Consider the following 27,378-nt stretch of genomic DNA (forward strand, 5'->3'; position numbering starts at 1 on the left):
AGGTAAGAAAGTGAACGGCAGAAGAATTCAAAATTATATAATTAATATACATATAAATAAATAAATAATATTATATATATATATATTATATTTTATTTATATCGAAAAAAAAAAAAAAAAAAAATTTTTTAATTATAAAATGAATATATAATATCCTTATTATTAGTTAAAAAAAGGCTCTTTTAACATATTATTTTATTTAATCTTATTATTTCATTTATTATTTTTTTTTTTTTTTTTTTTTTTGTTTCCTTTTAACGTCTATAAAAATATTTCCTCAAAATTATTAACACCAAAAAAAAGAAAATATATGCATAATATATATATATATATATATGTATGTATATATTTATAGATGCATATTATTTAATATATATTTATTTATTCTATGAAATAAGAAAAAAGAATGCGAAAATAAAAATATAAAAGAAATGTATTTCCTTTTTTTTCTAATCTTATTAAAATGGACCTCTGAACTCATGTATTTAACATTTTGACTATAAGAAGAAAAAATTAGTAACGACACTTTTATATTTTTTCCTATTTTATGGAAACAAGTAATTATTTTCCACTTTTTCTATTTTTTATTCTTTATATATATATATATATATATCCTTCTTTTAAGGTGTGCCCTTTTTCTTTAATATTATTTTTATATAACAGGATTAATTCTCAAAAATATAAATTTTTTTTTTAGGAACATATATCTCTCCATATGTTTTAAAAAAAAAAAAAAAAAAAAAAAAAATATACACATATATATATATATATAAATTAAATTAAAAATGAACATAAACTATTAAAAGTATAAAAATATATATTAATAATAATACATACATATATATATATATATATATTAAAAACACATAAGAGAAAAAAAAAAAAAAATAAAATAAAAAATATACACGTATTTTTGGTCAGCTTCTTTAAGTCTTATACAATATATATATATATATATATATATATATAAATATATATATATATATTATATTATATGTAGATATTTTTATTTTTTATTTTTTATTTTTTGGGTTTTGTGTACGTGTTTAAATATATACATATATATATATATATATATATATATATATATATACAGATATATTTATATATTTTTATATCTAAGAAATTCCATTTAATATTCTTCATAAAATGGTAATGGTTCTATGGTAATAATTTTTGATGGTGGTACTTTAATCATAGCTGCTGGTTTGGGTCCTTCAGTTTTTCTTTTAATATTGATATGTTCATTTTTTAATTTGGCTTCTTTAATTAATTCAGCATTTTTAATTTTTCTTAATAAGAAATCTTCATTACATCTTGATTTTCTAACATGTTCTATTCTTACACAAACTTTTTTTTGTTCAATACGATGTTTAACTCTTTTATTTACTAATACACCAACACCTCTTTTGGTTATGTGAAATATTTTTCCTGTTTTCCCATGATAATAATTAAACGGCATACCTTTTTGTTGGGTAGAATCACAAACTATATCAACATAATCACCGTAATTTAATTTTTCTAAATACTTATTTGCAGTACATTCTCCATGTTTTCTAAATTTTTTAGAAAACTTATATCTTGTACCTGACCTTTTTCCTCTTGATTTTCCTCCCATTTTTTCTTTTCTATTCTTTTAATATTTAAAAAAAAAATTAAAATTAAATAAAATTAAATAAAATTAAATAAAATTAAATAAAATTAAATAAAATAAAATTATATAAAAAAAAAACGACCTTCTAATTTTACATATAAAAATATAAATAATTATATATTTTTATTTCTTTATTTTCTAAATTATTCAAAAAAATAATATTTTAAATATTTTTTTTTTTTTTTCCAAATTCATAAAAAAAAAAAAAAAAAAAAAAAGTATATCAATTTGATATTAACATATAAATGATATATTATATATATATTATATTATATATATAATAAAATAAATGTTTATAAAAATACAAATATTATATATATATATTATTATATATATATTATTATATATATATTATTATATATATATTATTTTATTTTATTTTTTTTTATAGTTTTATAAAAATATTATAAATGAATAAACAAAAGGGGGAAAAAAAGAAAGAAAAAAAAAAGAGCATAGTAAATATGTTATAATATATTATATATATGTATATGATTATATTATATAAATAATATTATATTTATTTATTTTTTTTCTTCTCTACATATATATATATATATAAAATATATAATATATAATATATATTATGAAAATGTATGATTAAAAATAATAGGCATTAATAAATATGTAGTAATAAATGAAATTTTTTATTTTTACGTATATAACAATATAATAAATAATATATCTTATGATATATATATAATAATATATATATTGTATATATTGAGAGCATATAAAGGGGTTATTATATATATAATATATATATATATATATATATATTTTTTTTTAATATAGTAAATAAATGAACCCCATAAATAATATATTATATATAATAAATCTTATACTTCCAAAAAAAAAAAAAAAAAAACATAATATATTTTTTTCATAAATTCTTTAAAATTAATAATTAGATATTTATTGATCACATAATATAATAAATACATATATATAAATATATATATATTATGTCAGATTTATAGGTACACCATATATTCCTATATACAGCGTACAAAAAATAATATGTATATTTCTTTTTTTTATATATATATAAAATAGATTGTATTTTTTTATAGGGAACCTTAAATATATATTTTTTTTTTTATCATGTTATACATTTTACTTTGAGAAAAAAATAAAATAAAATAAAATAAAATTAAAATAAATTATATGATATATTTTAATTATAATAATAAATATATGTATATATATATATATATATATATATTTATTTATTTATATATATATATATTTTTTTTTTATTATTGTACCAATTTTTTTAATGTCCTATTTTAACATTTGCACTATCCTTTTTAAAATAATTTATATTGTCCTTCCATTTGTTTAGAAAAAAATTAAATATTATATATATATATATAATATAATATAAGGAATTTATAACATAATCAAATATATTTATTTTTATGTGATACCATTTTGATGATTTTCTTATAAACTTCAAAAGTTTTTATAAAAAATGAACAACTTTTCTTTTGTCATATAGACATATGATTGTGTACGTTGTACAGCTGAATTGTTCTTAAAAATATTTAATGGGCCACACAAAAAAAATAAATAAATAAAATAAAATAAAATAAAATATATATTCAGATTCACCTCGGCAACCTTTTTATTAATGAAAGGTTTGTATATATATATAAATTAATTTACATATTTTTTTATTTAAATAATTAAAATATTTAAAAATAAGTTAATTTTATTATTATTATATATATATATATATATATATCCACCATATAAAATATAGACTACATTATCATGAAATATAAAAAAATAATAATTATAAATATAATAAAGTAAAAAAGGGATCCATAGATATTCACATAGAAAATAATATTAATTATGTGTATAATATATATATATATATATTTTTTATTTTTTGGTGGGAAATAAGATATAGTTTATTATTATATATATCATAAATTGGGAAGAAATAAAAACATAATAATAATAAAAAAAAAAAAAAAAAAAAAAAAAAAATTAAAACAGTTATATATTTAACTATAAATATTTTTTGTTATATATATATATATATATATATAAATATAAATATAATATAATTAATAATTTATTTATTCTTTGGAAACTTCTTCAAAATTTTCTACTAGATCTGGTACATCATTAGCTTCTTGTTCATCTTCCTCTCTTTTTGGTGTATCTCCTGATTCTTTATTTAAAATATTTTTTATGTTTGGATCATTTTTAATTTTTTCAAGAAGGTTCATATCTAAATTTTTATTTCCTTTTAATCCTTCAAAAAGTTTGTTTATATCTATTTTGTGTTCATTAAATTTACCAGTAACAATATATGTATTAGATTGTAAGGATGCACAAAGTTTTGGTTTTTTAAATTCTAAGAAAGTATCTCCTGTTCTATAAACACATATTTCATCTACATCACCGAAATAAGAAGCACCTATTTTTTTTAAAATGATATTGATTTTCTTTTCATTCGATATTGAATTTTTGTGTACTTTCTTTATCTTTCTTCTAGCACTACCTTTACCACCTATTTGTCTTAGGTTACCTCCCATCTTTTCTTTTAGTTTAGCTCTGGCAGCTAATATTTCTGGTGATATTTTTTCCATCTTGTTTTAATTTTTATATTATTATTTAGATATATATATATATATATATTTATTTATTTATTTATTTATATTTATTTATATATAATACTCTTTTTCTTTTTTTTTAAGGAACAAAAAAGAAAATTAAAATAATTAAATAATTATAGTAATAATAACCTTATGTAATTTAAATATACGCTATTCAATATGGAAGTTTATACAAATATATATAATATATATTTTGTATACACAAGATAAAGTACCCTTAATTTATTATTATTTTAATTCTTCAGTAGGGACGTATTTTAATACTTATAGATATATAAACTATAACTTTTTTTTTGGCTTCAAAAGAAAAAAAAAAATGGGTTTTTTTTTTTTTTTTTTTTTTTTTTTTTTGATAATCAAAATGAAGTTATAATTATACAAAAGCGTACACGATATAAATGTACGAATATCTATATATTATATAATATGTAATATGTATTATATATTATATATATATATATATATATTATATTATATTGTTTTTTTTTGTTTTTTTTATAGAAGAAATATTAAAATTTATTTTATTATTTTTTTATATATATTATATAAAATTAAAAATCCATGGTTTATTTATATTTATATATATATTTATTTTTTAAACTGCAAGTTAAAAATTTTTTTTATTATTTTAAGCAAAAATATATTATGGATATATCATTTTTATTTTTTATGCTATAATATTATATTATTATTTATATACAAAAAAATAGTATAATTACAAGCCTGTATGTTTTTATAATAATATAAATTTATTAAATCTGCATAATATTATAATATAATCATATTATGAATAAGCATTAATATATGTTTTTTTTTTTCTTTTTTCTATATTTTATATAATTATTAGATGAAAAGGTCAATTCTTCAATATAACATATATAATAAATAATATTATTATATATATATTAATATATATAATAATATATATATATAAAATATACATATATAATATACATATATATAATATATATATATATATATATATATATGACATTTATTTAATTATATATAATAAAATATCTATAATGTTCTTTTATAAATATATATAATAAATGTATAAAAAATACATTAATCAACAAAAAAAATAATAATAAGGTTGAAATCCAAAAAGAGATATATTTAAATATAACACAGTAAAAATTTATATGTTCTAATAAAATATATACATATTATTATATATATATATTTATATATATAATATCAATTATATACTTTTTATATTTTTCAAAATTTATTTATATGAAAATAGCAAAAAAATATATCATTTTGTGAAAATTTTCTATATATATATATATATATATATATATATATATATATATTATGTAAATATTTTTTTATTTAAACTAAAAAAAAAAAAAATAATAACTATTTTATAATATACCATTTTTATATTAAAATCTATATCATCTTATAAAACATATAAAAGAAGCATGGAGAATATTTTTTTTTTCTTTTCTTCCATGGTAAATATTATATATGTATATTTTTTGGTATTTTATTTTATTTTATTTTATTTTTGTTAAATATTAGAATAATAAGAACTCAGTGTACTATCCTTTGAATTAACATTAAAAATGTGTTTAGAAAACAATTGTATCGTACAACACTATTTACCGTATTTAATATTTAGCGCATGTTATTTTTAATTCTATTTTTTAATTATTGTAGCTCTATAAAATTCTAAATGAATTCCTTTATATATATATATATATATATATATATATAATGATATATTATTTTATAATTATATTTAAAAAGTTAGAAAATAAATATACTAATATAATTATAATAAGAATAGAAAAAAAAAAAAAAAAAAAAAGCATTAAAGATAAAAAGTAAAACATAAATATAAGAAATATTTTTATGTATCAAGTGTATATACTTGTTAAAAAGTTAAGAATATTAATTAAAAAAAAAAAATTAAAATATAAACAAACATATATGTTATATATATATATATATATTAAGGTGTAACCTTTTAATTGTTCTTATTTTAATATTTTTTTTTTTTTTGGGAACTTTTTATACCTAGTTATATTAATGACATATACTAAATTTTTTAATTATGCAAAAATAGTTAGCTAAAATATATATTTAAAAAAAAAAAAAAAAAATACATATATATATATATATATATATATATATATATATAATATATGAACAGTTCAGGAAAAATATTTAAAATTGTTACCATATTTATAATATTTTTCAAATTTGTTTTATTTGTTTTATTTGTTCTATTTTTTTTTTTTTTTTTTTATATAGACACAACATACATGTTTAATTAATTATTTAATTAATTATTTAATGATTTATTTATTTTATTTTTTTTTTGTATTTTACTTTATTTTTTTTTTTGTACAACTAGCTAATGTTAAATAATTGTGTTGACTTTGCTTTGGTATGCACACCGTCAAAAATATAATGCAACTTCATATCGAGATGTCTTTTATTTTTTTGATTTCTTTTTAAAGCAAATATACCTTTTAATGTTTCATTTCTCTCAGCTGTTATAATATGATCAGTGTAAAGAACAATTTGTTTCCAATGAGTATGTGCTCCATATGGTCCTGTGGTAAAATTAACTTCCGTATGACAAGCAGAAAATGATATATCAAACCATATGACAAGAGCATGTAAATAATCTTTTCTGATCATTTTTAATTGAAACGGTGAAACAAATGATAATTGATCTGGTGTACATGTATTTAAATCTAATGTTAGTATACAACATGTATCTGTTACAACAAAATTTCTATCTACATAATCTATAACAACTTCTTCTTTAATTATTGGTAAAACAGATGAAAAATTTAAATCATAACAATTTTTCCAAAAATCAAATTTTTCTTCTCTATATAAACTGTCTTCGATTCCTGCAATATACATATGTGCTTTGTCAGGAAAAATTAATCCACCTTCCTTTAACCATTTATCTCTACAATATAAAACTGTATCAAGCATATTTTCATATAATAAACAATATCCCATCCATTCGGATATTATTATATCAACCTTATCAACAGGTAACTCAATTTCTTCGGCTAATCCTTTAAGAAAAGTTACTTTGTCAGTCAAATTATTTTCATCCCTTATTTTTATAGCTGTATATATTATATCACTCTTTTCAATGCTATAAACATGTTTGGCACCATGAGTTGCTGCAAAAAAAGAAAGGATACCTGTACCACAACCTACATCCAAAACTATTTTATCTTTTATTAAATGTTCATTTTTTCTTATAGAATCATAATATGTTCGTGTTCTTACTTCATCTTTTATCATATCTTCATGTATATGTATATAATTGTATGAATTAAAATATTCATTATTTCCATTTTCCATTTTTTTTTCTCCATCAAAATTTATAAAGTTTTTCTTTTCTATCTCACTATTCAATTTCTCTTTATAAAACGGATTCCATTTATTAAAAAATTCTTTTAGTTCTTCTTCCTTAAACTCTTTCATTTCTTTTTCTTTGTTCGAATTAATTCTATTTCCCTTATCGTAATAAACTGCTTCTCGTGTTTCGTAATTGTTCTTATTTATTTTGTTGAATTTGTTCGTCATTTTTTTTTTTTTTTTTTTTCTTTTTTCTTTGATTTTCCCTAAAAGGAAATAAATATGAATACAGTTTCTACAATTTATTTATCCTTATAGGGTTCAACTATTTATATAATATATATTATGAATGTGTTTATATATAAATATATATATATATAATATATATATAATATATATATAATATATATGTAATATATATGTAATATTTATGTGTGCATATGAGTTATGGTTTATTCAAATATAATGTACTTTCTACAAATTCAATTATCCCCCTAAATATTTAATTTAATTTTATACGAACATACAAAAAAAAAAAAAAAAAAAAAAAAAAATGAACAAATACCTTTACCATAAATTAATATAAATCTGAAAATATCTAATTTATATTTTACAAAAACCAATGAAAATAAAACATAACTTTATATCATGAAACACATAATGTTTGTTCTTTTTTCTTAATTTTTCATTTTATATTTTTTTTCATTAATTTGTCATTTTTTTACAAATTTTTTTTTTTTTTAAATATATAAAATTAGGTTAATTATTTTTTCTCTCCATAAAAAGATATATATTATAAAAAATATGTATTATATAAAATATATATATATAATATAATATATATTTTTTTTTTTAAATACGTTCAGCCTTCTATATATTATATATATATATATATATATATATGCATAATATTGTAAAAATATACTTGTTTACGATTAATACATTTTTAAACATATTAAATTTAATAAATATATTAGTACCTTCTCTTTTTTTTTTTTTTTTTTTTTTTTTTGGAGAAAATTAAAAATAGCAATTAAATGTAAAAAAAAGAAGAAAAAAGAAAAAAAATTAATTGTATAATCTTTAAAAATTATAAAAAATATATATAAATAAATAAATAAATAAATATATATATATATATATATATATAATATATGTAATAATATATATTTTATTGGTAAATTTTATATACAGTAATATATAAATTAAATAAAAATTAAGTATTGTGTTATATAAATATAATATGTACATATAATATGTATATATACTGATTTGTGATATATATATATGTATTTATTTATATGTTTATATATTGGGATCATGCTATTGATTCGTATTCCCGTTCGGTTTCTCTTAATACGTCTTCTAAAATTTCAATATCTTGAACATTCAAATATTCCTTTGTTTTCTTGACACAATTAAGTTGTTTTCGGATGTACTCTAGATTTTTTTCACGTTTCGATTCTCTCTCAAATAATTCATCAAGTGCATTTTTTTCTTCGCTCGAATTTTTACAAAAGCTATCTCCAAGTTTCAATATATGTATATCTCCCATTTCATTTCCGATAGCTACATATTTATTATTTGCATGTGAATCTATTTCAGTGATTGAACAATTACAAATTTTATGTTTAATAATAGGTTGGTTAAAATTATAAAGTAGATTCCAGAAATCTAAGTATCCATCTTTTCGTATTATCATAAAGAATAAAGAATCATAAATCCATAAACCTTTATTAATAACACATTCATTATAATAATTTGAAATGATTGGAAATTTAATATCTTCTGACCAGATATTAAATCCCCATTTATCTGTTGATAAAAAATATTTTAAATTGATTGGTATTCTTTTAATACTTGTAATACTAGAAAGATGTTTTTCATTTGATGCTCCATATTTTTGTAGTAGTTCTAAATTTTTGGCTTGTCTTTTGGATAAAGATAAGATATATCCTTCATCTGTTCCTATTAAAATTTTGGATGGTCCAGCTTCTAGATTCCATTCTAAACAATTTGGGCTGTAATATAAATTTTTAGTAGCAGTGGTATTATTATGTAATGATTTATTCATTGTATTTATGTTTGTGTTGTTATTATACAAGATATTATTATTATTATTATTATTATTATTGTTTATATCGTTAGATATTTTTGAAAGATCATGTAGTTCGTTGTTTGCTGTTTCGACTAGCTCACATATCTCTGAAGGATCTTTATTCAAATAAAAGGATTCAATGGGTTCAGCAAAATTGCGTATATCCCAAATTAAAGATAAACCATCACTCGATATAGATAAGCAATGATTATTCGTTTTTGTTTGTAACCATATAATATCATGAACTGTATTTTTATGACTTACATTTATAGATGATGATTCACATAAAGTATTTTTTTTTCTTAGATCCCATAAATTTACTGTACCATCATAAGAACCAGCTAATAATAGATCTGAATTTTTATGATTAAATCTCATACATTTTATAAATGTTTTAGAATATAATGTTTGATAAGGATTATTAATTTGATTTAAATTATATAATAAACAATTCTTAGGTGAATTATGTAAAATTTTTTGATAATCATTTACACAATATGATATAGCTAATTTATATGTATTATCTGTAGACCATTTAATAGATGTAATAAATCTTTGATATTTCCTCATTGTATCTTTAATAACTAATATAGATTTTATTTTAAAATTTTCTTCATTTTGTAGATCATTTTTAAAATATTCTTCATATATATTTATACTATTATTTTTATTTAATATTTTTGTTGTTTCATTCATTAATATTTTTAAACTATTAATTAAATTTATATCTTTATCTAATCTCTTAATATATTTTATCTTATTTTGTTGTTCACTTATATCTACATCTTTTGTCCATCCACCTTCATTATGATAAAAAAATTTATTTTCTAATTTTAAGCTCTCAATATTTACATACTGCTCACTATATTTTTTTATATTATCATCATTGTAATATATATTTTCTTTATAAATATATTTCTTTTTTAATTCCTCGTTTGCTTCAATCCTTCCTATTATCTGGCTCTTGCTTTTCTTAAATAAACACTTCTTACCGATGTCGCTTTTGTTTTTGGAATAGCAATAGTAGTAATCAATCATTAGTACTTAACAAAATTAAATAATAGTATACATAAATATGTAAAATATATATATATATATATATATATATATATAGTTCTTAGATGTATGCTATTTTATATATATTCTTTGTGTACTCATATAAGGGTACAAAAAATGTCTAACAATTTCAAATAATAACAAGATAAGTATTTGTAAAAAAAAAATATTTAAATATTACAATATAAATAACTTAAGTTAAAAAATTATAATAACAAATTTAAGGATATGTAAATATATTGGGATTATTATGTTATTTAAAGTATATATTGATCATTCCTATGTTTATATAAAAAAATACATATATTTATATTATAATCATAGTTTAAATTCTCTTTTTTTTTTTTTTTTTTCTTTTTAATGAATGTATTTTTTAAGGTTCTATAATTAATTTTAATATTTACACATTTATGCGCTCATACACATTATTTTGTGTATATATATATATATATATATATATTTATACATATATTTAATTTTAATACTTTGAACAATGATTTTTTATCCAATTTTTTTCTCTCTCATTGATTTTTCTAATTTCTTTGTTATCCTTAAAGTCATAAACAATTTGTTTATCAATGTCACAGTACCCATCCCCTAGAAAATGAAAAAATATATATTATTCAAAAAAATTAAATGAAATAAAATAAGCAAAAGATAATAATGAATGAACTAGCCAAAAAAAAAAAAAAAAAAAAAAAAAATATATATATATATATACAAAAAGACAAAAAAAAATATATATATATATATATATATATATGTGTATATATTTTTTTTTATGTGTGCATCCATTCATACCAATATCGTAAATATCATCCAAATATGAATTTTTTTTTTCTTCTGTATAAATAATTTCATTGTTATTAATTTTTTCATTATAAAAATAAGGACTGTCAATTAAATAAGTCCAATTATCTTCATATTGTAATCCATCACTGAAATAATATTTACCATCAACAAACTTCCCATTCTCCCACTTGCCCTTATATTTTCCTTGATCCTTAAAAATTAACATACCTGAAATTAAAAATTGTTATGATACATTAATGTCTTTTCAATATTTTTATCTTATAAAAAGGATATAAGCGTGATTTATGAAAATATTGATTTTCTCTCTTTTACTACATTTTAAAATATGTACATTTTTTTTACATAACTATTAAATATAAATATATATATATATATATATATATATGTGTATGTATGTATGTATGTATCTATATATACATATTTTTTTTTTTGTTTATACCTTCCCCATGAAATTTTTCATTTTTAAATTCACCCTCATATACATTCCCATTTGCATAAATATATTTCCCTTTAGTTTTTTTTTCGTCTGAATAAATAATTCTTGACATTAGAAAAAAGGATTATATTTTATAAAACAGAAAAAAGAAAAAAAAAAATAAGGGTTTCTATACTTTCTTAAGATTTAGAAAGGATTTTATTTTTTTATATTTCATAATTAATAGTTATTTCTTATATATATATATATATATATATATATATATATATATATATATTATATATATTTAAATATGTCTATATTTTTATATTTCTCTTAGATAATAATTTATATATGTTAATATATATATATATAAATGAATGCACTTTAGAAAAAAGTACGACCACCATTTTGTATCTTTTTTTTCATAAAAAAAATATAGAATATATAGAATAAAAGAGTATAAGATTTATGCAATATTATATAAAATAAACCATATTAATAGTAATAATAATAAATTTAAATGTTTACGTTTTATGAAGAATTATTAAAATGTTCAATAAGGGAAAAAATAAAATATATATAAAAAAAAAAATAATAAAAAAAAAAATATTTCTTATATTTTTAAAAAAGAAAAAAATTATGTCTTTTTTTTTTTTTTTTTTTTATTATTATTATTAATAAGAAAAAATATATTAAAATGTTTTTCAATGTAAAATGGTAATATTAATAGCAAAAAAAAAATATATAAACATGAATGAAATAAATATTATATATATATATATATATATATATATATATATATATATATATATATTTATATTTATTTATTTTATTTTATTTTATTTTTTTTTTTGTATAAATAAATTTAATGTGTTCATATATGCACACGCATATATATTATTGTTCTACATATATTTATATTTAGCATATGATAAATATTTCATCCTATTTTCATTTCATTTTTAAGGCTTGGGACCATCTTAAAGAGACGTAAGTAAATGTTTTTATAACGGAATAGAAACAGATTAAAATAAGAATTGAAATGGAAATATGCAAGGTAGCAAATCTTTTTTGTACTATAATTTCTCCTGGGAAGAAACCATTATTTTTACATGGTAGAGAATTATTATCAGGAGAACATTTTATAAGTGCATCATCAAATTTAATTTTTGCTAATACAGAAGCAGAATATGTTTGATAAGATAACCATTGTAGATATCTGAATGGTACATCTAGTTTACTTATTTCTACATAGAATCCATTTGTTAATGTCATAGTTAATAGGACTACAGATAGGAAGCTAACTGCTTTACTAAAGTTATCGAATAATGTTGATATGAAATATCCTAATGAACTACTAATTAAAGCATTTAATAGAGTGATAAAAGCATAGCTTAGATAAATTCCAATTTTTAAGGTTCCATATAAAATAAGATGAGTAACTAATATCCAGAATGCGATAATCATAAAAAAGTAAATAAATTCAGCTAATAGTTTAGAAAGAAAATAATTACTAACTTGGAATGTTTTCATATTACGTTCTTTTGCTATTACTTCTCTTTCAGATGGAAATGAATATAAAGATAGATAAGCTGGATAAAAAGTCCAATAGGAAAGTATAAAAAATATAGCTCCTATAGTATCTATTATACCTTCTTCTGTTTCTTCCTTAAATGTATGTAACCATAAAACACCAAATAGCGTTAATATAACTACTAGATCTATAACTTTGATTATAGTAATTTCATCTGTTATGATTTTTTTTAATCCTCTGATTAATAAGAAAAAATTTTGTCTGATATAGGGTGTTTTATTTTCCTGTAATGAAATTAATAATTCTACAGCTTGAAATTTAAGAATATCATGTTCTCTTGTTTTATTTTCTTGTGTGGATAATATAGGTGATTTATTTATTGAGGATAAATTTGTTGATGATTTATTATTAGTTTGTGAATTTTTACTTATACTTTGGTTTGTTTTTTCAAGAATACTATCATAATCATCATGAATAATTTTACTATCGATAGCTTTCACATTCATATAATAGCCAACATCACTATCAAAATGTAAATATTTATTATAATTATCTATTAATATTGCTTCAAATTTTTTATTAGACAATATATCCATTAGATAATCTGCAACATTCCATCCATAAGGGCATATAAATCCTACTTTTTTTAAATATTTATTTAAATCGGTAGTTTTCCCATGATATATAATATATCCATTAGTAATAGCAATTAATCGATCAAATTTTGAAAACACTTGACTACTTGGTTGATGTAAAGAAGAAATTATTGTTGTATTAGATGTTTGAGCTATTCTTTGAATACATTCAACTAATGATAATGCAGACGATGAATCTAATCCACTTGTAGGTTCATCCATTAATAATAGAGGTGGATTAGATAATATTTCATTTGCTATAGATAATCTTTTTCTTTGACCACCACTTATACCTCTAATAAATGCATCACCTACTATAGTATCTTTTACATGTGTTAAACTCATAATATCTAAAACAGAATGAACTAATTCATTTAATTTTTTTTTATCCCTAATATCTAATTTTAATTTGGCAGTAAATTCAATAGTTTCATATACAGTTAATCTTGAAAAAAAATAATCATCTTGTAATACATAACCCATATGTCTTTTTATATTTTTCATTCTACTCATATCATTTATTAAAAAATCTCCTTCTACACCTTCGGTTACCTTCATAGATAATATATTCAACAATGTTGTTTTTCCACTCCCACTTGGACCCATTATAACTGTAATCGTTTTTGGTAGCAATATACCTTTTATGCCGTGTAATATTTCTAACCTACCATGATCTACTGAATATTTTACATTTGAAAATTCATATTTTATTTTCTCGTATGACACGTTAGAGCTTTTTTTGGAAATCCACCCTTTCAAATCCATTCTGCAGCAATGTTTTTTTTAAATATTTATATGGTGTAGGTAGGCACATGAAATATCAAACATATATTATATATGAGCCTCATATATAATAAACCATAAAAAAAAAAAAAAAAAAAAAAAAAAAAAAAAAAAAAAAAAAAAAAAAAAAAAATTATATATATATATTTATACATATACTTTTATTTATTTATCCATTCATATTTTTTTTTTTTTTTTTTTTTATTTTTGTAAACACATCCCCATAAGGGTTATACAAGTGGGGTATATACATATGATATATATTTATTATTATTATTTATATGATACACACGTACATATACACATATACACATATACACATATACACATATACACATATACACATATACACATATACACATATACACATATACACATATACACATAGACACATATACACATATACACATATACACATATACACATATACACATATACACATATACACATATACACATATACACATATTTATATGTTTATATATTTATATGCTTCCTTTTTGTTACATGATCATATTAATTTATATATTTTCCTATATGGACATTCTCCCCCATTTTTTGAACTATAAAATATATATATCATAGTGGGAGCATTTAATATTTAACAATCTTTTATTATGTTTTTTTCTTTTGAATTATAGAAATATAAGAACGCCAATAATTTCAACCACATCGCAAAATAAATATTGCTTAGGAAAAGTTGACAAAAAAAAAAAAAAAAAAAAAAAAATGTTCTGATCTTTTTTTAAAACATATATATATATATATATATATATATATATATATATATATATATGGGATAAAGAATAGACTACTTGGAAATTAAAAAAAGGTAAATTATAAATGAATAAATATATGAATATATATATATATATATATTTTTTTTTTGAACAAAAAAAGGAAAAAAAAAAAAAAAAAACAGAAAAAAGTGTATATCTATATAAATATATATATATATATATATATATATATATGTTATGTATAACACCTGTATGTACTTTTTATTTTAAGTGGGAAATAATATTTATCATTTGCTATTTTCAATACAGAGTAACCCTTAAACATACATATATTTTTATTTTTTTATCACTTTTCATTTTTAATTTCTTTCCCTTCGGATCATAGAACTGTCTAAAGAAACGTCATAATACTCATCATTTTCTAAAAATTTAACAAAAAAAGGGTTGTAGAATGATTTATTTGTTGTATCATTTTGTTTTTTATTCTTCCTAGATGAATAAAAGAATAGAAGATTTTCCTCGTGATATATAAATATGTTCAAATTAAATTGCCCTTCCTTTTCTACGTCAAAAATTTGTTTTATTTGAAAATGGTTTTGTACTATATCGTAACAAAAAATTTGGTAAATGTTGAGGGGATATTTATTTATGTTATTATATTGTTCTTTTTCTTGTTCTTTTTCTTGTTTTTTTTCTTTTTCTTTTTCTTGTTTTTTTTCTTTTTCTTTTTCTTTTTCTTTTTCTTGTTTTCCTTGTGTCATATTATATTTCTGTACAAAGGGAACATATTTTCTGAGGTATAAGAACAAAATAATCTCCAAAAAATTCATTGTTTTTTCAATAAACATATTTTTTATTATATCATTTTTGTAGATATTTAAAATGTGTATACCATTGGAATCACTTACTTTTTCATAGTTATGATTAAAAATATTTACCGAATAAGAAATGTGCGCATTTACAAAATAAATGAAATAATTAAGAGTAATTTTATATGATTCAATTTGTTTGTTTTTCATTATTTTAGAAAAAGATTGTTTTTCATTATAATGAAAAATATTATATATTATATTAGGTTGTACATATAAATATTTTTTTTTTTTTTGATACTTTAATTTATGTGTTAAAATTATATTTTCTATGTTATTAAAAATACATAACTTTTTGTTTACCTTAATTGGATTGTATTTATAACGTAATATTTGATCAACATCATTTTTATTAAGAGAAAATATTTTATCATTATTATAAGAAGCATCATTTTTATTTATATGATTATTTTTTATATGTAATAAATGTAATAACACATTTTTCATGTTATCATCAAATAATTGTATTATTTTGATTAACTTTGATTTCTGTATAATATTATGTACATTAAGAAAATATAAAATGTTGGTTCTTTTTGTAAATTGTTCCTTTTCTTTATTTTTATGAATAAGATTATTTATATATTTAGATGATACTATATATTTCATATTTTTCAATGTGAAAAAGTTTTTCAAAAAGTTTGTATTTATAAATTTCTTTTCTTGATCTATTCTATTTTGATTAGTATTTATATTAATTGATTTCTTATTTTGTCTATGATACATTATATTTGGACATTTTAAATTTAAAATATGCTCAAGAGAAATAATTTTGGATATATATTTAGATGATGTTATAGGTTGTATTGATGATGATATATGTTTGTAATTTTTTTTGGTTTGAAAAAAATCATGATTATGATTATTTTTAATAATGTCTTTATTATCATGAATATATATATAATTTAATTTTTTCTCAGTTTTAATATTATTATAATTTTTGTTTATATTTTCGGAAAATTTTTTATATATACTTTTTTTTTGTTTTTTAATATTTTGTATAAATTTTTTAAAATTATAAAAAATACATTTATGCATATAAATAAGATTATTTGATAATTGTTTCTTTTTATTATTTGTAATATATATATTTTTTATTATTTCTTGTATATCTATATGTATATCCTTTTTTTTTTTTGTTGTGGTTGTGTAAAAGTTATCTTTTGAAAAATATATATTCATTAGATATAAAAAAAAATACAATAACCATTTGTTCATTTTAAATAAGAAAAGAAATCGTTTCTTTTCTACATCATTGGAATAACATATATTTTTTAATAATTTTTTTTTCTTCTTCTTAATAATTTGTAATTGACTTTGATATTTATCTTTGAATAATTTTATAAAAAACATATTATTATAATTTTGCAAGAATCTGGTATAAAATATATTGTCTATCTTTCTAATAATTTTAAAATGTAATAATAAAAGAAGATATGGAAATTTTTTTAATATATATTGAAAATTATTTAATATGGAAATTCTTTCTAAATGAGTAAATGTATTATATTTATAAAAAAAGAAATATATACATGAACATATATTTTTGGTTATATTTAATATTTTCCTTTTACAAGTTGTGATAATTTTAAATATATTAATTAAATGAAAATTATGTTTTTTTTTTGTTTTTTTTTTTTTTTCGTTTTTGTCTTTTCTTTTGTTATAATAATCATATTTATTATTATTATGTGATATAATATTGTCTTTATTCAAAATATTGAATTGTTCCTTTGTGTTCTTTTTTAATAAAAAAAAATATACATAAATATATTGATTTTCTGATAATATCATATTTTCTAACATATAATTCCAACTTAATAAATCTGTAACATTTTTACATATTCTTATTAACTTATTTTGTACAAATTTTATATAAATATTATTGGAATGTATTATATTAGCATATTTCATTAGTACCTTTTTTATTTTATGAAATAATGTATTATGTATATTATAATTCTTTTCCTTTAAACAAAAATTATCCATAATGCTATAGAATGTGTAAATATATATATAATTACATGTATCCATATTCTTTTTATTATTATTTTTTTTCATTTTATTTAGGTTATTATAATTTATAAATCCCTTCAGGGTTCTATTCGAAAGATATTTTTTCAATTTATTTATTAACTTTTTTTTCTTATACATAATTCGAAAAATTATAAATAGCTCAACTACAAATTTTAATATTAAATCAAAATCAAAATCATTATTATTATTTTTTTTTTTTTTTTTTTTCTCTTTTAAGTTGGGTATTATATTTGATAGTACATATTTATATTTATTAAAATATATTATAAATGGGTATATAAAAATATAAAAACATTGATTCATATTATTAAATGTTACAAAGATGTTTTTTTCTATTTTTAATATATCGCTGTGATATATATAAATTTCATAATTACAAATGGTATTATTGTGGTTCATATTTTCATTACAATTAATATTACTTCCCTTTTTAATCTTACTTTTATATATATTTTTATTTATATGTTTATATATATTTTCATTTATATTTTGACCAACACCTCTTGGTAATAACAAAGATGCAATGCTTTCCAAAGATTGCTTGAGTCCCCCTTCTTTTAAACACTTACTTTTTTTTTTGTTATTGAAAATATATTTCAAATAATCTACAGGAAAAATATTATAGCTATTATATTTTTTGCGATCTCTAATAAAATTAACAACATCTCGTAAGTTCATATCATATACCAAGCTATTTTTCATATTATTATTTCCGAAGGGACATTTTTCAAATCCATTTGTATTATCTTTGGTGTGGTTCATATATACATTATTATTGTTTTGATTAATAATAAATGTGTGTCTATTTTCTTCATTATGTAATAATTCATATAAAACCTGTTTAAATTTTATTATAAAGGACATATGAGATATGGATTTATTTTTATAATTTATAAATAACATATAATGATCAACAAATTTTTTGGTATCTTCATTTTTTTTTACTTGTTTATCATTATTTTTGATAAAAGAGTTGTATAGTAAAGGAACAGAATTAAAAGTATGATTATCAGAATGTATAAGATTATCATAAGTGTAGTTATTGTTTTCCTTATTTTTACTACTACATATATATATATTTTTTTTTTCTTTATTATTTTTGTTTATACCATTTAATTGGTTTTCTTTCATATATGTAAGGATATTATTTTTTTCATCCATACATTTTTTATAATATGTCTTATAACTTATATTACTACATTCATCTTTCTCATAATTACAATTCATATATTTTTTTCTCCTGGAATAAGACGATTCATTATAAAATATAACAATACATGAAGATGTGCTCACATGTCTTAGATCATTTTTTATTTCAAATAATTGTTTATTCATATAATAATTAATTTTATGAAAAATAAAAAAATTATTATTTTTATCCTTTAAAAAATGAAGACTTCCATTCATATGAACATTTTGCCCTAACCGCACAAGTGCTACATATTTTTTTCCTTTTTCAATTTGTATAATTTTTTGTATATTACAATGAAGAGATATATGATCATAGATGTTTACAAAATTTCTTATACATTTTTTCTTTTGAGATATATATAATTCATATAATATTTTATTTATATATTTTAATTCTATTAAATTAAATAAAGAACCTCTTTTTTTCTTTTGCTTTTTTCTTTTTTCATCCTTCAAACTTACTAATACATCATGAATAATACGATAATCTTTTAATTGTGTTAATTCTTCATTTAATTTTTCATCAAACAATTTTTTATCTTTCTTAAAATACATCATAAAAAAAGGAAAACATACAATTCTATTTTTCAATATGTTTTATTCTTTAAAAGTTTTCCATTTGTTAATATGTTCATAAGGTATATAATATATAAATAATATATGTATATTTTATTCATTTATTTAATTATTTATTGTAAAATATATGTGTAACAAAAAGAAAAAAAAAAAAAAAAAAAAAAAAAAAAAAAAAAAAAAAAAAAAAGGAATAGGTGAAACAATTCACAACCATAATGATACTATCAATTTTTTTTTTTTTTTTTTTTTTTTTTTTTTTTTTTTCTTTTTTTTTTTTTTTTTATGCTTATTATTAACAAATTAAAGGAGAAATTTTATAGTTACATTTTATACGATCAGAAGTAGTTTATATAATCGTGTTAAATTTTTACACACAAACTTGCAATAATTATTTTGTAAAATTTATTAAATAATAAAAAAAATGTACACGTAAATATTATATTACCACAAAAAGGTTATATATATATATATATATATATATATTATATATATTTATATATTTATTCCTTTTGGTACACAAAAAAAAAAAAAAAAAAAAAAAAATTTGTTTTTTTTTAATGATATTATGTAAACTACTTGTTGTATTGAGAAAAAAAAATTTTAAAAAATAAAAAATTAAAAAAATGAAAAATTAAAAAAAGAATGATTTGCAAAATGAATAAAGAATAATACATTCACACAATATTATAAAAATATTTACATATATATATATATATATATATATATATATATATATTTATTTATTTATTTATATATGATCATCCTGTGTTTTGCATTCCTGCTGCTATGGCCTTTATAGAAACTATTAAGGCATCGTTTAGTGAAGTGTAATCAATAAATTTGTTTGTAGCCTCATCATATGTGGATACATTATTTCTTGATGGAATTCTTTCAAAATTTGAATCTATAGTTTTAACATAATCAAAGAAGCTTTCATTTTCTGTTTCACTTTGTGGGAATACATATGGATGTAATTCAATTAATGGATGAAATTTAGGATTTTTGATTAATTTTTTTTTTTTTCTACTTAAATAAGAATTGATACGAACAGTACTATTTTTATTTATAGATTCCATATGTTTTCCTTCATCATTATTAAATAATTCATTTTGTTTATTAAAGTTATAATTTTCTGTATAATTTATTTTAAGAGTATTTAAATCATTGATATTATGATTTTCCATACTATTATTCAATTGATTATTATCTTGTTTTATATTTTCTACATTTGTATATTCAGATGTAGGTGTAACTAATGTATTTTCATAAATTTTATAATTGTGTGTAATATTTGTATAACTACTATTATCTTTATTATCAAGCTGATCTTTGTTTTCGTTTTTCTGTTTACTTTCTTTTTCTCTTAATCTTTTAAGTGCTTGTATTTGTATCAAATTACAAACCGTTACCCATTTCGTACGACATTCAATTGATCTTTTCGTTAATTGATCATTATCACAAAACTTTTTTTCATTTGTCACAAGGAATGTTAATTCCATTGATTTTTTAAGTTTTTCCCTTAAAAGAACACCAATATATTTTAATTCTTCTGGAACCAAAATATCATATTCTTGTGATATTTGTATACTAGCTTTAGCCATAACCATACTTATTAAATTAAAAAAACTAGTACAGAATGGCCAATGTGTATACATATCTTGTATAATATGTAATTTATTATTATTTATTAAATAATCATAAATTTTTTCAATACCTAACCATACAGATAAATGCATTCGATTTTGTGTCCATGAGAAAACCCATGGTATTGCTCTTAAAGATTCTACATTTCCTTCTTTTCTTTTTGATGGTCTTGAACCTAGATTTAATTTCCCTATTTCGATTTCTGGTGTAGCACATCTAAAATATTTAACAAAATCTTTATTTTCATAAACAACCTTTCTATATTCTTTTGTACTTATTTCACTAATTTCATCCATTAAATCTCTCCATTCTTTTTTTATTACAAGGGTATTTTTTAATAATGAACATTTTAAAAGAGCACTCATATATATTTCTACCGATCGTAAAGCCATACCTTTTAAACAAAAATCTTGTGTTATAACTTCACCTTGTATAGTAACTCTTAAATAATTCTTAATAGTATTAATAGGTTGAGATAATATGGCTAAATGTTGAGGTCCACCACCTCTACTTACACTTCCTCCTCGACCATGAAAGAAACGTATTTCTACTGAATATTTTTTACCTATATGTACAAGTTTTTCTTGTGCTTTAAATAATTCCCAAGCAGATGTTAATCTTCCACCATCTTTTCCAGAATCTGAATAACCAATCATAATTTCTTGTTTATCTTCAAAATTTGTTGTTAAATGTTTACGATACCATGGATTTTTTAATAAATTTTCTAATATAATAGATGAGTTTTGTAATGATTGAATTGTTTCTAATAATGGTACAACCCGTTGTGTTTTTCTTTGTGTACCTTTTTTCATTTCCTTTTGAAATACTTCAACTAATAAAATATCAGAAGCGTTGGTACACATAGAAACTATATATGCACCTAAAGCGCTATCTTCTATTTGTGAGCAAACATCAAATGTTTTTATAACATTAATAAAATCATTTGGTACATCTTCTTCTTCTTCAATATTTTTTGGTATTAAAGGTCTATTAGAATTAAGAATATCTGTTAAGAAGTTGATTTTTTGTTCTTCATTTAAAAGTGAATATTTTTTCATATTTAATTTTTGGCATATATAATTCATTGTAGAGATATGTTTTTCTGATTCTTGTCTTATATCTAATTTCATTAAATGCAAACCAAAAATTTTAACATTTCTAATAACATCTTTTAAATATCCTTCTGCAATTAATGTATTACCAGATTCTACTAAACTTTTATAACATTCTAATAAAATTTCTTCAAATTCATCAGAATTATGGAACATTAATTTTTTAAAATCTTCATCAACTCTTTGGTTCGATATTAATGATTTATACACTTCAACTACACTTTTTAATTTAGCCCATACAATTAATAAAGCTCTACGATAAATTTCTTTTTTATTTGATTTAGAAAAAGGAGAAAACCATTGAAACTTTTTGGCTAGATATTTATGGTCTTTATCAAAAATATATTCTGAAACTTCATCTTCTAGAAGTTTAACATAAGATCTAAAATGTTGTGTACAATGATGTAAAGTTAAATCTCTAATTAATATTTCGATCATAGGAATAAATAATTCACATCCTCTAATTTTATTCATATAGCATACATATTTTGTAGTTTCTGGTAATACAAATGGATTACCATCACGATCTCCCCCTGCCCACGATGAAAAAATACAAACTTTAGAATTTAATTTAACAGGTGGTAAATTATATTCAAATAATACATTATCAATATATCTTATAATATTAGGTATACGATAAAAAATACAATTTTCAACAATATCAACTAGCGATATTGCTTCATCAATAGGTGTAGGTTTTATTCTTCTAATGACATCAGTTTTCCAAGAGGATAATAAATTAGTTTTTAAATTATCATATAATAATTTCTTTTTATATAATTCTTTATCAGTATTATCTAATTTTAATAATAATTCACCTAATCTTATATAATTTTTTAAAAGAGATGTTCGAATAGCTTGTGTTGGGTGAGTAGTTAATACAAATTCGATAGTTTGATTACATAATTGTTCATATATATCATTTAATTGAAATCCATTTTGTATTAAAATATTAAATGTACCTTTTAATGTTTCGTTAACTGAACCATATATTTTATCATTAGGTATAAAAGATTTATCAAATGCTTTTCTTCGTCTTCCTCTATGAGCCCATTCTGCAAAATTAGATATAACACACATATGTCCAAATGCATTCACAATTGTACCTAAATATTCATCTTTTAAATTATATATACAATTTTTTAAACTTAAGAAATTATCATCATTCGGATTTTCACTATATGTTTCAGATAAATCATGAATAGTACATAATATCTCAAATAAATTATTAGGTAAATTATCTTTTAACATATCAAATAATAAAAAATCTAATGCTTTTATATCATCTTTTAAAGGTTTTATAAAATCAACACAACCTTTCTTTTCTATCATTTTCCCTTCAATCAAAAATTTTAATTTTTCATCTTCTTTTCCTCCAGTTTCGGCATTATTCACGTGGTCATCTTCTGTACCACTACAATAAATGAAATTGTTATGATTATTACTCATTTGTGAAAAATTATATATATATATGTTTTTTTTTTTTTTTTTTTTTTTTTTTTTTTTTTTTTTTTTTTGGACAAGGCAAATATATATGACCCTTCCGTGTATATACGTATATTTTTTAATGTCCAATTTATTGTGCACACCTCAAAAGTGGGTAATTTTTTTTTTCTTTTTTTCAAAACAAAGTATGAAAACGTCCACGTATATATTATCTATTTTTATCTGTATAATTATGTATATACAATAAAATATATTTATATTAATATATATATATATATATATTATTATTATTATTTTTTACAAAATACAAAACTAAAAAAAAAAATAAATCATTATAGCAAATATTTACATTGAATATATAATGACAACGGAGGTGGTAGTGGGAAAAAAAAAATACATATACAATAAAATATAAAATATATACAATAAAATATAAAATATATACAATAAAATATAACATATATACAATAAAATATAAAATATATACAATAAAATATAAAATATATACAATAAAATATAAAATATATACAATAAAATATAAAATATATACAATAAAATATAAAATATATACAATAAAATATAAAATATATACAATAAAATATAATATATATACAATAAAATATAATATATATACAATAAAATATAATATATATACAATAAAATATAATATATATACAATAAAATACTTTAAAAATGTTGTAAACACAAATATATTTCAGAAATAAAATAATATAAAAAAAAAAAAATCGAGAAATTTTCACAAAATAGAAAACATTAAAAAATACATACATATAAATAATTTTTATGTGTACTTTTAAAATATATGGAAATATGGAAAATTCAATATATATATAAATATATACATGTATATTTTTATAATAAAAAATAATATAATATTAAATAATGATAAATATATAAAATTCAATATAAATATTAAAAAAAATATTATAAAGACATTACATATTATAAGATAATATATTAATATGTGTAAGTTTATATATGTATTTTTCTTTTTTTTTATTTTTTTTTCTTTTTTCTTTTTTCTTTTTTTTTCTTTTTTCTTTTTTATTATTTTTTTTTTTTTTTTTTTTTGTTGGTAGGTGTGTGGGGCGTAAATGTTCCTGAAAAATTAATTACAGTCTATTCTAATTAATGTAAGATAATTATAAAATATATATAATATAAAAATAATAATAAAAATTATAAAGGAAATACATAATAATGTATAAATTATATATTTATACAAAAAAAAAAAAAAATGTAAAAATATTTTTTTAAATATATTTTTGATGTCTGTATTTTATTTTTTTATTTTTTTTTTTTTGCACTAATATCTATTTTAAAAAAATGAATGAAAAAAAAATATATATATATATATATATACAAATAAACAAATAAATAATATATATCCTTTTCTAGTTGAAAAAAATATACTATATGGAACATTTTTTCTTTTTTTCTCTATAAAATTTTAGGAATTCAAATTTGTTAAAAAAAAAAATATATATATAATATATTTATATATATATGCATTTATTTTATTATATATTTTTTATTCTATTCCTTTTTTTTTTTTCTTTTTTTTTTTTTCCTTTTATTGTAGAGTTGATAAACAACCTTATAAATATAAATGATATATTTCTTCAATCTTACCCAAATAAATAAATAAATAAATAAGGATAATAATTTTAGGAATATATTAAAACACAGATCAAATAAAATTATAAAATAAATCTATTGAACATATAAAAATATTTTATTTAAAAAGAAAAAAAAAAAAAAAAAAGGAATAATAAAATAAGACACAAAAAAAAAAAAATATATATATACATATATATATATATATAACTTTTATATAAAAGACATAAATGTTATACGATCATTTATATGAAAGACAAAAAAATAAGAAAATAAAATAACATAACATAATTTTTTTTTTTAAATATATTTATAATAAATATAAACAACATATGATATTATATGTATTATTTAGTAACACAATAATATAATATGATTATGTTGTTTATTCTGGATTTTTTTTTTTTTTTTTTTTTTTTTCGATTAAATTAAATTTTTTCTTTTAAATATTCTCAAGTTTTTTGGTATAACAGAAATGAATAAATATATAAACATTTTTTAAGGTTTTACTTATTTTGTTTTTCTGTAGATAATTTATTTCTCTACGTATTAATTGTATTATTTTTTTTGTAAAGAATGACTTTTTAACAAACTCCAATTTGTAGCAACACATATATATAAAATATATAATATACCATATAAAACATTATTTAAAAATTATTTTTTTTTTCATATATATATATAATAATATATATAATAATATATATAATAATATATATTTATCTATAATATTTCTTCAATATATATAACTTCTATATACATAATTAAAAAAAAAAAAAAAAAAAATGGATTTACCCATTAAATTTTTATATATTTATATAAATATTCTCTTTTTTTTTAATATAATAATATTATTATATGTTTTTTTTATAAGAAAAAGGTATCCTTTTACTTCATTTTTTTATTACATTTATATATTTTTTTGTTTATAAGGTTATTAATAAATGATACATATAAAAGAAAGAAAAATAAAATATAATAAAATAAAATAAATAAAAAATAAAATTTAGCACCCGTTTTTTTTTTTGTTATAGATTTATAATATTATAAAATTTAATAAATAATGTAATAATAAAAATAAACGTGTGATTTCTATAATAAAATATAAATATGTTTTTTATTATTTATTTTATATGTAGAACAATATGAATATAATATAA

At 18.0% G+C, this 27,378-nt stretch overlaps 8 protein-coding genes across 8 annotated transcripts; all 8 read right to left on the reverse strand.

Moving 5' to 3' along the window:
• Nucleotides 1–1,132: 1,132 nt before the first annotated feature.
• PF3D7_1426000 (60S ribosomal protein L21) lies at nt 1,133–1,618 on the reverse strand (the record flags this gene model as incomplete). The annotated part of the gene is made up of 1 exon (XM_001348378.1): nt 1,133–1,618. The coding sequence occupies one exon, from the start codon at nt 1,616–1,618 to the stop codon at nt 1,133–1,135; it is 486 nt and encodes a 161-aa protein (XP_001348414.1).
• Nucleotides 1,619–3,744: 2,126 nt separating this feature from the next.
• On the reverse strand, nt 3,745–4,260 carry PF3D7_1426100 (transcription factor BTF3, putative; the record flags this gene model as incomplete). The annotated part of the gene is made up of 1 exon (XM_001348379.1): nt 3,745–4,260. One exon carries the CDS (start codon nt 4,258–4,260, stop codon nt 3,745–3,747), a length of 516 nt encoding a protein of 171 aa, XP_001348415.1.
• A 2,391-nt stretch (nt 4,261–6,651) lies between these two features.
• On the reverse strand, nt 6,652–7,857 carry PF3D7_1426200 (protein arginine N-methyltransferase 1; the record flags this gene model as incomplete). Its single annotated transcript, XM_001348380.1, has 1 exon — nt 6,652–7,857. The coding sequence occupies one exon, from the start codon at nt 7,855–7,857 to the stop codon at nt 6,652–6,654; it is 1,206 nt and encodes a 401-aa protein (XP_001348416.1).
• Nucleotides 7,858–8,947: 1,090 nt separating this feature from the next.
• On the reverse strand, nt 8,948–10,765 carry PF3D7_1426300 (dynein intermediate chain, putative; the record flags this gene model as incomplete). The annotated part of the gene is made up of 1 exon (XM_002585411.1): nt 8,948–10,765. The coding sequence occupies one exon, from the start codon at nt 10,763–10,765 to the stop codon at nt 8,948–8,950; it is 1,818 nt and encodes a 605-aa protein (XP_002585457.1).
• Nucleotides 10,766–11,261: 496 nt separating this feature from the next.
• On the reverse strand, nt 11,262–12,144 carry PF3D7_1426400 (MORN repeat protein, putative; the record flags this gene model as incomplete). Its single annotated transcript, XM_002585412.1, has 3 exons — nt 11,262–11,380; nt 11,585–11,803; nt 12,036–12,144. The coding sequence occupies 3 exons, from the start codon at nt 12,142–12,144 to the stop codon at nt 11,262–11,264; spliced, it is 447 nt and encodes a 148-aa protein (XP_002585458.1).
• An 821-nt stretch (nt 12,145–12,965) lies between these two features.
• Nucleotides 12,966–14,948, reverse strand: PF3D7_1426500 (ABC transporter G family member 2; the record flags this gene model as incomplete). The annotated part of the gene is made up of 1 exon (XM_001348382.1): nt 12,966–14,948. One exon carries the CDS (start codon nt 14,946–14,948, stop codon nt 12,966–12,968), a length of 1,983 nt encoding a protein of 660 aa, XP_001348418.1.
• A 1,116-nt stretch (nt 14,949–16,064) lies between these two features.
• On the reverse strand, nt 16,065–20,360 carry PF3D7_1426600 (conserved Plasmodium protein, unknown function; the record flags this gene model as incomplete). Its single annotated transcript, XM_001348383.1, has 1 exon — nt 16,065–20,360. One exon carries the CDS (start codon nt 20,358–20,360, stop codon nt 16,065–16,067), a length of 4,296 nt encoding a protein of 1,431 aa, XP_001348419.1.
• Nucleotides 20,361–21,136: 776 nt separating this feature from the next.
• PF3D7_1426700 (phosphoenolpyruvate carboxylase) lies at nt 21,137–24,583 on the reverse strand (the record flags this gene model as incomplete). The annotated part of the gene is made up of 1 exon (XM_001348384.1): nt 21,137–24,583. The coding sequence occupies one exon, from the start codon at nt 24,581–24,583 to the stop codon at nt 21,137–21,139; it is 3,447 nt and encodes a 1,148-aa protein (XP_001348420.1).
• Nucleotides 24,584–27,378: the final 2,795 nt, after the last annotated feature.

Source organism: Plasmodium falciparum (genome assembly GCF_000002765.6).
Source record: "Plasmodium falciparum 3D7 genome assembly, chromosome: 14".
NCBI lineage: Eukaryota > Apicomplexa > Aconoidasida > Haemosporida > Plasmodiidae > Plasmodium > Plasmodium falciparum.